Source organism: Carassius gibelio, chromosome B3 (assembly GCF_023724105.1).
Source record: "Carassius gibelio isolate Cgi1373 ecotype wild population from Czech Republic chromosome B3, carGib1.2-hapl.c, whole genome shotgun sequence".
In the NCBI taxonomy this organism is placed as follows: Eukaryota; Metazoa; Chordata; class Actinopteri; order Cypriniformes; family Cyprinidae; genus Carassius; species Carassius gibelio.
In genome coordinates, this window is record NC_068398.1 from 47,867,511 (window position 1) to 47,881,279 (window position 13,769).

A 13,769-nucleotide genomic window follows, 5' to 3' on the forward strand; every position below is an offset into this window, starting at 1 on the left:
GTGTACTGGAAATGACACTTTTCTTCACTGACAAGATCTGAAGCACTGAAAAGTCTGTGTGCCCACTTTGAGAAAATCTTTGAATCTAAAGAGTTATTTTGAAGAACGTCAGCACTGTTACCACAATATCAACGTGGAAATAAAATGTATTTCTGATCACTAATTGGCTTATTTAAAGGTATTTTAATCATGATTTCATTAGTGCCATGTCCTCTTAGCATTTATGCTAAGGATGGAGTTTTTGGCAAAAAATATAATAAAATTGTTAATTCTGTTACTGTCAAACTCTGTTACTAAGGTAGAGTAAACAATGCTTACAACAGTGTAACAAAACTGAAGGTCCATCAGATAATTTTTTCAATTCAGTTACTTTACTGTTCTGTTACTTAAAAGGTCAACTCTGAACAACTCTCAACAAGGATTTTTCATGTTGTGATGTATTATTTCTACACATTGCCTAATTTGGCCGTAACAGAGTCATCAAAAATACCATAAAGACATTTTGTTTTTGTTAAAAGAAAAAAAAAAGAAAAAAAGGAAGTAACTTTTGTTTGGCAAGCACTGAATTATTATTATACTAAATATGTTTTTAATAAGATACTGGAAAGAATTTCTATTAGTGAAGTTTTTTTTTTATTAACTTTATGAAATGATAAATGTATCTCCAATTATAGAATCACCCATACACACACACACACACACATTTTTTCTTTTGTTCAGATGGCAAATTTTGTACAGCTTTTGATTCATTGATTGACTGATTTAGTTGCTTGCTTACTCACATATTTAATTCTTTATTGCAGGACGACCATGTATGCAGTTCTTACCTTTCAAGACTCAGATGAGTTGTTGGTGGCACCAACAAACTGGTTGAGCGAAGACAAGAAACAATGTTACTGGCCCCCATTCAAATCACCACAGAAGTGCATGGAAGCTGTTGAGAAACGTCTTGAGCCTTCAACAGGAGGGAAACCATGGGAGAAATTAGCTATTCTGTTTCAATCAGAATATGGTAAGTTTCTACCTTAACTTTTTATATATATATATATATATATATATATATAATTTTATTTAATTGTAGGCACTTATGAGCAGGCCAAGGAAAAGCAAGCAGAAATGAGTGAGCAGAAAGAACAGTATGTAATAAACTCATATACATATAATATAATAAAAATAATATATAGTTATTTATTAGTAATATTGTTATTTTACATAAACAGACCTGTAACACAAAACAATCAAGCAATAGAAACATCTCCACTGTCTCCTGGGCCATCACAGTCTGCTCTGTCAGGAATTTCCTCTCGTGGTAAGACAACTAATTCTGTACTATCAGTTTAAATGAGAGATTGTAATTTTCATTTTTATATCCCTACAACTGATTTGTTTTTTAAGAGGGGAAAGAAAAAAATACAATCGATGTAAGGTGTTTAGGCATTTTGGCCAAAAACATTCAACCCATAATGGCCTTTTATCAATAAAACAATTATCGTGCTGTTGATTTAATACAAAATTGATGTGTATGAATTATCTTACAGGTACTAAGAGAAAACTTGAAACATGTGATTCACATACCAGTGCCAAGTTACATCCAGGCAAGTCATTCTGAGTGTGTAAAAAGAATCTGAATCCGATTCTGATTTATCTCTTATCTCCCATTTATATATATGTATATATATATGTATATATATATATACACACACACACATATATATATATATATATATATATAAATATATATATATATATACACACATATATATATATTTATATATATATTGGTATTCGTATATAAAAAAAAGACCAGAGTCGTTATAACACATGATGATAAGTAATCTGTTAGTCTAAACATTTAAGTAAGAGGGCTGAAATCAATATTACACATGATATCCATCCTCCTGATGTGACAGGAGAAGCTGTAAATCTGTGTGTACAAATCTAATGGATTTACAAGACTAATCATGTAGTCAATTTTATTTTGTGCCTATTAGTGATTTCTTATATTTTAACTGATACCAAACATGAAAAGGCAAAAAACAATAGATTATCAAGATATATCATATATGGTACTTAGACATTCTTAGTGAACTGAAGGTGCTTTTCAATAAAAGTAAATACACAAACACACACAAAAAGGAGACTTGAGCCTGGTGGGGGAGAAGAGGGAAAAGAGAAAGTGAGCTTCAGGATAAGGGGAGAGGTTTGGGGAAGGCAGTATCTTGCTCTTTTTCTGAGATCCTCTCTCCATATTAGAGAGATTTATTGCAGCGTGTTTGATTTTGTGTTTTGTCATCCTTTAAACTGAATACAGATATGTTCATATTGAAGAATGTGAAGCAGATCATGATGGATGTTAAAATTAGAATTCAAAATATTAACAGCACAGACCAAACATCAATTGAACAAAAAAACAACGTATTGTAAGTACTTGTGAGGCATTATGTAAAAATATATATATAATTCTGAAGCAGTGTCCAATTACATTTATTTTCTTCATGATATAGAGATGCCATTGCAAAAATGGACAAGATGGATAAAGACAAAAGAAGAAAGGAAACCATTGGTGTTTTTGGAAAGACAGGACAAGGAAAAAGCTCCCTATTAAATGCCATTTTGGGATTAGATTATTTCCTGCCATCTGGTTGTTTTGGTGCCTGTACATCTGTTGTTACTCAGGTGGAAGCAAATCTGATCGATTCCAACTACACAGCAGAGATTGAACTCATCTCTAAAGAGGTTATTTATTAACATTTGTCTTATCATATGTATGTATTAGGGGTGTATGATATACGTATTAATTTGAACCATTTGGTACGAGGCTTTAGGTTCAGTACGCATTACAAACCGAATAATTTGTTGGACTAATCCTATTACATTTGTACATGTACATGTATCTGCCCAGTGGTGTAGCAGACAGGCACGCTGGGCACTATTACTATTATAATTATTATAACTATCATTATTATGAAGTTACTTTTATAATTAATAATTCATTTGAAATTATAATTCATTTGCCCCCGCAATATTACCGCATATCTGACACACTGCGAGGACAACAAAAGATTAGGCTATTTACTCCTCAATTAAAATGCTTAACAAAAAAGTATTTTAAAACCGGTTTATTATACAATAAATTATAGGCCTATCATTAGTCATACATAAAAATCTATGAAATAACAAGTTTTTGCCTATTTCAAGCACCAACTTCCAAAAACAACCTGTTTAACACAAAAAAGAAATATGTTTCTTCAAATTTTTTTTTCACAATGTACTACGCCCACAAGAGGAAAGTAAAGAGAATAAATGAAAACAGTAAGCTGTATACTATTATCAGCATTTGTTGAAGTACACCTGCATAACTCTTGCCTTCTTGAAGAAATTATTCTGATTAAAATAAATATTTCCCACATTGCAATGTAGTCCTAAGCAAAAATATTTACACACACACACATACACTCATCTAAAGGATTATTAGAAACACCATTCTAATACTGTGTTTGATGCCCTTTCGCCTTGAGAACTGCCTTAATTCTACATGGCATGGCAATCTTCAAGGTGCTGAGAGCATTCTTTAGAAATGTTGGCCCATATTGATAGGATAGCATCTTGCAGTTGATGGAGATTTGTGGGATGCACATCCAGGGCACGAAGCTCCCGTTCCACCACATCCCAAAGATGCTCTATTGGGTTGAGATCTGGTGACTGTGGGGGCCATTTTAGTTCAGTGAACTCATTGTCATGTTCAAGAAACCAATTTGAAATGATTCGAGCTTTGTGATATGGTGCATTATCCTGCTGGAAGTAGCCATCAGAGGATGGGAACATGGTGGTCATAAAGGGATGGATATGGTCAGAAACAATGCTCAGGCAGGCCGTGGCATTTAAACGATGCCCAATTGGCACTAAGGGGCCTAAAGTGTGCCAAGAAAACATCCCCCACACCATTACACCAGCACCAGCCTGCACAGTGGTAACAAGGCATGATGGATCCACGTTCTCATTCTGTTTACGCCAATTCTGACTCTACCATCTGAATGTCTCAACAGAAATCGAGACTCATCAGACCAGGCAACATTTTTCCAGTCTTCAACGGTCCAATTTTGGTGAGCTCATGCAAATTGTAGCCTCTTTTTCCTATTTGTAGTGGAGATGAGTGATACCCGGTGGGGTCTTTTGCTGTTCTAGCCCATCCGCCTCAAGGTTGTGTGTGTTGTGGCTTCACAAATGCTTTGCTGCATACCTCGGTTGTAACGAGTGGTTATTTCAGCCAAAGTTGCTCTTCTATCAGCTTGAATCAGTCGGCCCATTCTCCTCTGACCTCCAGCATCAACAAGGCATTTTTACCCACAGGACTGCCGCATACTGGATGTTTTTCCCTTTTCACACCATTCTTTGTAAACTCTAGAAATGGTTGTGCGTGAAAATCCCAGTAACTGAGCAGATTGTGAAATACTCAGACCGGTCCGTCTGGCACCAACAACCATGCCATGCTCAAAATTGCTTAAATCACCTTTCTTTCCCATTCTGACGTTCAGTTTGGAGTTCAGGAGATTGTCTTGACCAGGACCACAGCCCTAAATGCATTGAAGCAACTGCCATTGATTGGTTGATTAGATAACTGCATTAATGAGAAATTGGACAGGTGTTCCTTTAATAATCCTTTAGGTGAGTGTGTGTGTGTGTGTATATATGTATATGTATTATATATATATATAATCAAAAGTTGGTACGATTAAAAGTTGGTACAAAAGTACGATTTTTTCCCCCCCCGGTAGTCTGTTTTTTTTTATAATAATGAACATTTTTTTATTTAGATACAGAAGACCTTTGAATATTAAAAACAAAAGAACAAACAAAAAATCTTGATCTTTAAGTCTGCCATACAAATCAACTGTTTCTGCTCCTTGGATCTCTTCTCTCTTTACTTTCCCTAATTGCATATTCAGTTATTAGCTCTGTCAGCATTAATATTTTTATACTTATATTTTTTTGGGGGGATCAAACTGTAACACCGTATGTCCCAACCAGACGTGACGCGAAGCGATATCTTTTCCATGTAGTATTTGTCCTAACCGCCCCTGCGCTACACCCCAAGTATGTATACAGTATATAAACACATTGTGAAGGAAATAGTCTTTGTTTGTTTTGCAGGAATTGGAAAATGAGATTACTTCAACTGACAACAGGACCGAAACTGTTATAGAAAGAATCACTGCACTGTATGGAGCTGATGCAGTTAAGAAAACACTGGAAGAACTGAAGAGAGATGACAAATATGCCAAAATTGATAACTTTTTGTCTACCAAGACAAAAACTATTTCACACACTGAAGTAAGAGCTGAATATATGTGGAGTCATATGATCATATGGCACCTGGTCAAACTTTTAGTATATAAAGTAACTTTTAAATATTTCTCAGGATTTATTTAATTTAGCAGGTTAGGTACATAGGCACTCAGCTTGAAGTCATGACTATAAGAAAAAAAAAACAATTAAACTATTAAAAACTAGTAAACATTTACACCGATATAATAGTTATAACTAGTGATGCCACGATACCAAACTGTTAGTATTCGGTACCAATACCAGTGAAAATCCACGGTTCTCTGTACCAATTTTGGTACCAAAGCAAAAGACAAAAACACTTTAATTTAGTCTAAACAAAATTCATTTCAATTTGACATTCAAATTAAAATATTTAATAATATTCATAACAGAATGTGTTTCCCACAGCCTTGTAGTCTTATTTGTGGCGGCATACATATATGCAAATTAATTCTCTGCCAGCAGGAGGCGCTTGTACAGCGCGAGATAGAGGTTTCCCTGGTAACGGCTGTAATCAAATAAGTGCACAGCCTGCAGCTGCTCAGGCATTACAGGCAAGATGAAGTCAAAATGACATCCATCATTTTCTGAAGAAAGTCGGATTCCTTCAGAAATACATTGATATAAAAACACCCGCACTGGGTTTAGACTTTGACTCGTGCAGTGCTCATGTTTATTCAATAAAGTTAAAGCCTTTTGGAAAATCTATTTGTGGTGGTGAGTTTTGATATTGTGGCAGGCGACTCAAATAAATCAATGTATGTGAAACACAATGAAACTTACCTGTTTGTTTTTTTATTTATTTTTATTTTGGTGTTTCCTCCTGATTTCATCATCTCTAAGTGCTTTATGAAGAGAGCACATCTGCGCACCTAGAATCTGGTTAACTGGGTACTCATTACCAATGGTACTTTAAAAAAAAAAACGGGTACCATAACATACATTTTTTTTTAGAACCGACTTGGTACCGAAGTACTGGGTCTTTTGACAACACTAGTTATAACTAAGCCTTTTATTGTACTATAGAGGTTGTTATGAGGGGAATGGAACGATATTATGTACTTTTGTGCAAAATTTCAAAACTTATGAAGAAACAATTCATAATTGGGCAAAACTGTGTGGATGATAGCATTCACAAGGATTAATCAGATTTAAGAGAGAGATGATTTAGATGTTTTATAGCAACATAAAACTGCCGTTATAAAAGACGCACATTTGTTTGATTGGAGCTTTAAAAACCTTTTTTAACACTGCTGATACCTAGCCCCATCTTCCCCTATTTTCATATATAAATAAAATAAATATAAATGTTTTCTGACTTTTAAATCAGCATTATTTACTTGAACAGGTCTCCAAGGAATTTACCAATGATGTTGCTCATTACATACAACACGGTGACTGGTACTGGCCTCTTGTGAAAAGTGTGACAATCAAGATACCAAACTGTCGTGAACTCCTGGAACACATTGTGCTTGTTGATCTTCCTGGGACTGGAGACTGCAACAAAATTAGAGATGACCTGTGGAAAACTGTAAATCCTGAACTCTTTTAAAACTATGAAATATGTAAATTCTGTCACGATTTACTCACTGTCAGCCTCATGTAGTTCCAAACCAGTACGAGATCCTTTCTTCGGTCAAATTTACATGATGAGCTCTGATTCATGAACAAATTATTCTGTTGAGTCATGAGGATGATAGTATTGGATGGCAAAATAATTTCTTTAACAGTGGAATGCATATAAAATTCAACTGAAGCAATGTGCAGTTTAAAGCACTAGGTATATGCTAGGTATATTTCACTCAGTTTTTATCTTTCTAATTCCATAGAAACTGAGAGAGTGCTCTTCTGTGTGGATTGTAAGTAATATCAATCGAGCTATTGATGACAAAGACCCCTGGAGTATAATACAGTACTGCATTCAAGACCTGGGACCAGGAGGAGAGTGCAGAAACATTGACTTCATCTGTACTAAAACTGATGAAATTGATCCGAAAGAATATCTAAGGTTAGAATAAAGAGATTCTTGTCAAGAATCTGCATTTCTTATAATAAAATATGAACATATTCTAAGTAATGTTTTTAATTATTGTGTATTGTGTAAATTAATGTATGTTAAATATTTATTTTAGATCTGTACCCCACCCTGGAGATGAACTGTCTTTAGACAAGGTTTGGTAAATTTACAAGCAAATGTATAATATGTTTTTTTGTATTATTTTAATGCAGTCTTCTAAAACTTAAGTAAAGCATTTGCTGTCTGCCACTTAATGACTTATTTAGATTTTTTTTAAATCCCGCTGAATAAAATATGCAGACATTAAGTTAATTTCAGTGCACTTTAAATGGATTGCACTTAATGGATTGCTCAACAATGTTTATACATGCCTGATCTGACTTAATGCCTAATACATATATAATAATCTTGCTCACTATCATCCACTGAATTAAATATCACTGGATCATCTGATTTGTATATATATATATTGTTTATATTTTTCAGAACCCAACAGGGTGCATAATTCACAGGAACAACCGTGCAAAGGAACTTGTGAAAAATAAGTTTGAAAATCTTGAAATCATGGTATATATGTTATGTGAACTCAAACATTCTTATTCTTATTCAAACATATTCATATTCTTATTCTTATTTTTATTATTATTCAGAAATCAAAAGCCAGATTCCTTACTGACGTCTTCACTGTCAGCTCCAGGGCATACTTAGAAAAAAATCCACATCTGGAAACTGCTGAAACAGGTAATAAAGTGAATTTATGTTTGAACAGTTTGTTTATGTGTCTTATTACTCCTGCTCATTTAAATGTTGATGTTTTGCCAATAATCTGTAGAAATCCCAAAGCTGCAGGACGTTCTGAAGAACACTAACAGGAGAATTAAGAGAGAACTGACCAGAGATTATGTCAATGAAGCAAAGGGAGTTTTGTCCTTCATTCAAAGTGTCCAACTAGATACAGATGAAAAAATGGTCTGAATTATTAATATTTTACTTGTCTTCTGAAATCAGCCAATAGGTTTGTTGAGAAATTTACTGCTCCATTGCTTTGTGTTTTAGGTGGAGAAAAAAGCTGAAGTCCATGAAGCTTTGCTGAAGAATCTAGAAGAGGCACTGAAGGAGTTGGATTGTCAGTTGGATTCACTTTCTAAGATTTTGGATCAATGTCTCTCAAAAGGAGTGGAGGAATCAGTGGAACAGTGTGTTAACACTAAAAACTCCATGATTGCATCTGTAAGTGTGATTCTGTTGTATGTGGAATGTTGAAATGGTTGAAAAGCCATTTTTTAGGCTTTCTAAAGGCAGTGATATTTGTGCTTTCTGAATCAGGTTGCACCTGCTGATAAAAGGGGATTCCATAAAACCCTTCAAGCATTGTACAAGAACAAAGGACGCTATTGGCCAAAGAACTGGGATGGACCCCTAGATCTAAACATGTGCTTGGCCAAACACATGCACGACAACATCTTTGAGAATTTTAATTTCATTTTTCCGTAAGTTCTGCTGTCATTCCCCATCCACTATAACTTCAGTTGATCAAAATAAAACAGTGTGTTAGATGAGCAGTGTACTGAAATATATAAGCACATCTACACCAGCTAGTGGTATATATATGTGACCATGGAGCACAATACCTTAAGTCTTAAGTTGCTGTAATAGCCAGTAATGTATAATATATATATATATACATATACATATATATATATATATATATATATATATATATATATATATATATATATATGTGTGTGTGTGTGTGTGTGTGTGTGTATATATATGAAAAATGAAAAAAAGTGGCATGACATTCAGCCAAGTATGGTGACCCATACTCAGAATTCGTGCTCTGCATTTAACCCATCCAAAGTGCACACACACAGAGCAGTGAACACACACACACACACACACACTGTGAACACACACCCGGAGCAGTGGGCAGCCATTTATGCTGCGACGCCCGGGGAGCAGTTGGGGGTTCGATGCCTTGCTCAAGGGCACCTAAGTCGTGGTATTGAAGGTGGAGAGAGAACTGTACATGCACTCTACCCACCCACAATTCCTGCCGGCCTGGGACTAGAACTCACAACCCTTCGATTGCGAATCCGACTCTCTAACCATTAGGCCACCACTTCCCCGTTTATTAAGGATGTAACGATATCAAAATCTCACAATATGATTGTATCACGATATGAAATCCACGATACAATATTGTGATGGATAAAAAAAAAGACAAATGAAGATTTGAAAAAAAAATTACATTTTAAAGTTATTTTATCTAATTGACTTTGATAAGCGCTCCAACCCATGTTCTTAACTAACAAAACTTAAGTCAGAAAAAAGTAAGCAACACACCTGAAGACTCAACCTTTTTTTTACTTGTGATACACTGCTTTAGTCTAAATTACATTCAGACTGGTGTTTTAGTATGCCAAAAAAGTGAATATAGTAATAATAATGACAAAAATTTCAGTAATAGACATATTGCAATGCAAAATAAATTACAATTATTGTTCTTTTTTTAATCTTTTTTGCAATTTACACATCAGTAGAGAAATAACAATACTTCTTTCCTAATTTCTACACTTGGAAGAGATATTTTAAATTTGGACTGAATTTAAACGATGTCAGCAATTCATATTGCACTTTTAAGCTTTTATTTTGACAGAAACAGCAGTAGAGCTTTTTTTTTGAAGGAAAACTCAAGCTTCAGTTAAAATATGCTTACAAAAATATTTTTTTTGCATTCTGATGTGCGGAAAATCACTGGACCATGAGCTGTCACCTGAACGAAGTGTGTGGCGAAAAAACAGACTTAAGCCATAATGTGCTTTCGGTTTTAGTTCATTTGACAGATACTGTGCCAAACCATACTGGCCCAAAACACAACTTTAAAGATCTTTTATGTTAGAATAATAAGTATCAGAAGAACTATCATTTTATACCCTCATGTGACCACGATAATATCAAGATGGTTTTGCTAATGAGATTGATAATATCGTTACATCTGTGTGTGTGTATATATATATAAGGTGGGTGCAAGGACTGGAATTGAGAACCACTGGTCTAGGATGACCTATCAGAACACATTTGGTCTTGTGTTATTTAACACTTTTTTTCTTCATTACTAAAGTGTTGATGACAATATGAAAACAGGAAAATCAGTGCAGGAACAGATTGATAAATTCAGTATCATCCGAAGTGGCAGTGCTTACCCATCATCTTCCATGCTATACCACATGGAAAACTTCATCAAAACAGAGGCAAGTTGTCTTTATTTGATATAAAATTGTCTTTTATTTTATTCTATTTTATACTTACTTTCATCTACAGATAACTCTATTCCAATGAATGATTACTAATGTGCAAGCAACAGAATTTGTTATCTTTATAAATCTTTTGTATTGGCTCGAAATATAATTGTCAAGTTTAGTGTCAAAATGCAAAGGCCTTCTGAAAGCAGAAAAGCTCTTTTCTGGTAAATAATTTCCTCCTGCATATGTATATTAATAATTATCTGTGTTAACCTTCTCATAAGGAAACCAAAGTGAAGGCATTGCTCAAAAGAGAAGTTGTTGTGAGAAAGAAGGAAATCTTCTCATCAATCGAAACAACTATTCAGAATCGAATGACTGCTGGCTATGAGCGTAAGGAAGCATTTAAAACAACACACACTCATTTCAGTTTATTTAACTTTTGCCTACCTGAGGTTGCACAAACCTGTTAGTTAAAAGACCACAGATGAAACCAGCCTTCACATTTTTGTCCTTTAATTAATTAATTGTAATTAATTACAGTTTTCCTCTCATAGACATTCTATGTATATATTGCATATGTTAAAGAATATTAAATATTAACAGAATATTGATGAATATTAAATGTTACCTATTACAGAAGCTGCAAATTTGAAAGGAGTAAAAGCAATGGAGAGGAGGGAGAATAAAATAACAGAAACAATTGAATTGTTAAAACACAGCATGTACGAAGATGCAAAAATTGAATTTCTGATTCAGTTCAAGGATTTAAAGGTATTTGTATTTCACAAAATCAACACAAAAACTGCTTTCTTTTTCTATACTTTGACTATGTATTTTCTGTTATTTATTTTTCAAGGAGCATATATGCAAGACCCTTGAATCTGAGCTCAAGAGATCAGTGGAACGCTCACTTTCACAAACCAGCAGAACCCCTCTGATTGGTAAGAGAGAATAAAATATCAAAATATTAAGACTTACTTTAAAATCAGGATGAACACCCATTGATATTTCTTTTCTAGATGTCACTGGAAAGATTGAAAGGTTGGAGAGACTGTCAAGTTCTCTCATCTGACTCATCGTTTAAAAGCAGCATCTCAGCATTTTTCAGTGAAAGTTATTTTTAAGATAAATTTATTTCTATAGTAAAGCATGCTTAAAGCTCTATTATTATTATTATTTCTATTATTATTTTGATTGTGTAACAAATCGCATAAGAAAAACTGTTTTGAGGTGTAGACTACTGCTGTTATTAACAAATACAACTAAACATAGGCTGAAGTAGAATATGTTAGTCGTTGGGTCAGTGGACTCAATAAATAAGGTGCACTCCCCTGACCAGTCCCCAACAGGAAGCCTAAACAGAGAACCAGGTAAACTAGAAATTCATCTTGGATGATTCACATGTACAAGTTTTACAAAGAAAATGGGAGAAAGATGTCGAAGCAAAAGACGGAAAAATAAAGAAAGAAGGACGAACCAGGAGCATCAGGAGGTCACTTCTAAAATAAGATGAATGATAAGATTAATTAGACAACAAGAAAGAATAAATAATAAATGAATGAAAAGGTTAAAAGAGATGACTGTGTGTAGTAGATTTAATTTTGAGGAGAGAAGACGAGATTGACAAGATTTGTTAGATGCGATCGAGGCCCCAATGCCGTCTCTGGAGATAGCACTTCTTACCAGACCTCCAGTCAAAGTAAGAAAGAGAATAGGTCTCTGGCTTGAGGCTAACAATGGTTATAGAAAAGTATGATTTAATGTATGTGTCTCGCTTTACAATTATTTAGGTGTTGCATTTGCAAAATGAAATCCTTTGAAATTGCAACCTGCATATATATCTTGAGTTTAGGTGACTATAGCAACCAAGAGCTTACTGCAGAGTTAAAACTTTGTGGGTGTGTGTTAATCTTATCATGTATGTACATGTATGGAAATTATTTGTTGTGAAGCAATACTGTGTGACCGAGGCAGAACTATAGGGTGAAGATATCTTGCTGTCATGTTGTGTTGATTTATTATTCTGAATTTATTAAAGCGAAACCATTTCAAATGGTGATGTGTTTAAAACTGTCTTAAGATCTAAGAGTAAATTATTTTATTCTTAACACTATTATCTGAACCTAATTACTTATGTCAAACGAGCCTTAAGAAGACCAGACCTGATTGATGCTGGAAGGACACTGCACAGGGTTTCTAGACACACCAAATCTGAAGGACAGATTGTACCCAATGTGTGAGGGTCGAGTAAAAAGGGAGAAAAGCTTGAGGGATAATAGAGAGATACGCATAAATGTGATGGAAACTGGTCAGAGACGTTCGGATCCATATGCAGTAATTTATTATCATAATGGTCAAACAGGCAGAGATCAGAAAACAGCGTCAGGTGTTTCAGGGGATATCCAAAATCAGAAACAGTGAAAAGCAGAGGTCGGGGCAGGCAGCAGAGAATCACAGTCGGTATAAACAATCCAAGATCAGTAATGGAAGGAAGAAACACAGGGAAAACGCTCAGAAATGTCAGACTAGGCTATACAAGACTTTGCCAAGATTGAGAGTCAAGACCCAGTTTATATAGGGCAGTGGTAATGGGGAACACCTGGCTGTGATTAGCCCTAAGAATGGGACACTAAATACCAAAGTCCAGAGTGGAGTGCCCTCTGCTGGAGTTCATGGGCACTCCAGCGGATGATCGTGACAATAAAAAAGACCCCATATAGCCACAGCCATAGAAAGAAGTTCAGAGGAACTGAATTGAAAGTGTGAGCAGGCTTAAGAAGACCTGTAAAAAGAGAAAAGACCCCCAGAACAGGGTGAGTTAGAAAAAAAAGAAAAAAAAACTTTCAAAAATCAAAAGTGAGATGATGGGCCAAATGGTTACCATTGATCTAGTTTCTCAGGATATGGGGGGAAGACTATAATGGATTAATGGCATTCAGTGTAGATGTCAGGTCGAGTCAGATACCATGGGGAGAGGTCAGGGTTATCGCTTCCATAGTAAATCTCAGAATGAGGGAATGGGCATAGGTGCCAACCTTCATTTACTCTAATAAAGGAGGCAAAGATGGATCTCCCAAAGTAAAAGATTTTGATAAAGCAGGTAGAGAATTAAAATGCATGCCAACAAGAGATCCTGCCACCCAAGCTGAAGTTGACCAGGGAGAAGGATCTGACAGGGG

General features: G+C 34.9%; 1 protein-coding gene across 1 annotated transcript; it reads left to right on the forward strand.

Annotated features, from left to right (window-relative positions):
• Positions 1 to 2,311: 2,311 nt before the first annotated feature.
• On the forward strand, positions 2,312 to 12,663 carry LOC127953070 (nuclear GTPase SLIP-GC-like). The gene is made up of 16 exons (XM_052551962.1): positions 2,312 to 2,420; positions 2,505 to 2,736; positions 5,152 to 5,331; positions 6,674 to 6,856; positions 7,155 to 7,333; positions 7,458 to 7,497; positions 7,829 to 7,909; positions 7,993 to 8,083; positions 8,175 to 8,311; positions 8,399 to 8,572; positions 8,669 to 8,832; positions 10,467 to 10,596; positions 10,872 to 10,980; positions 11,228 to 11,361; positions 11,447 to 11,531; positions 11,610 to 12,663. The coding sequence occupies exons 1-16, from the start codon at positions 2,314 to 2,316 to the stop codon at positions 11,660 to 11,662; spliced, it is 2,079 nt and encodes a 692-aa protein (XP_052407922.1). The 5' UTR covers positions 2,312 to 2,313; the 3' UTR covers positions 11,663 to 12,663.
• The last annotated feature ends 1,106 nt before the right edge of the window (positions 12,664 to 13,769 follow it).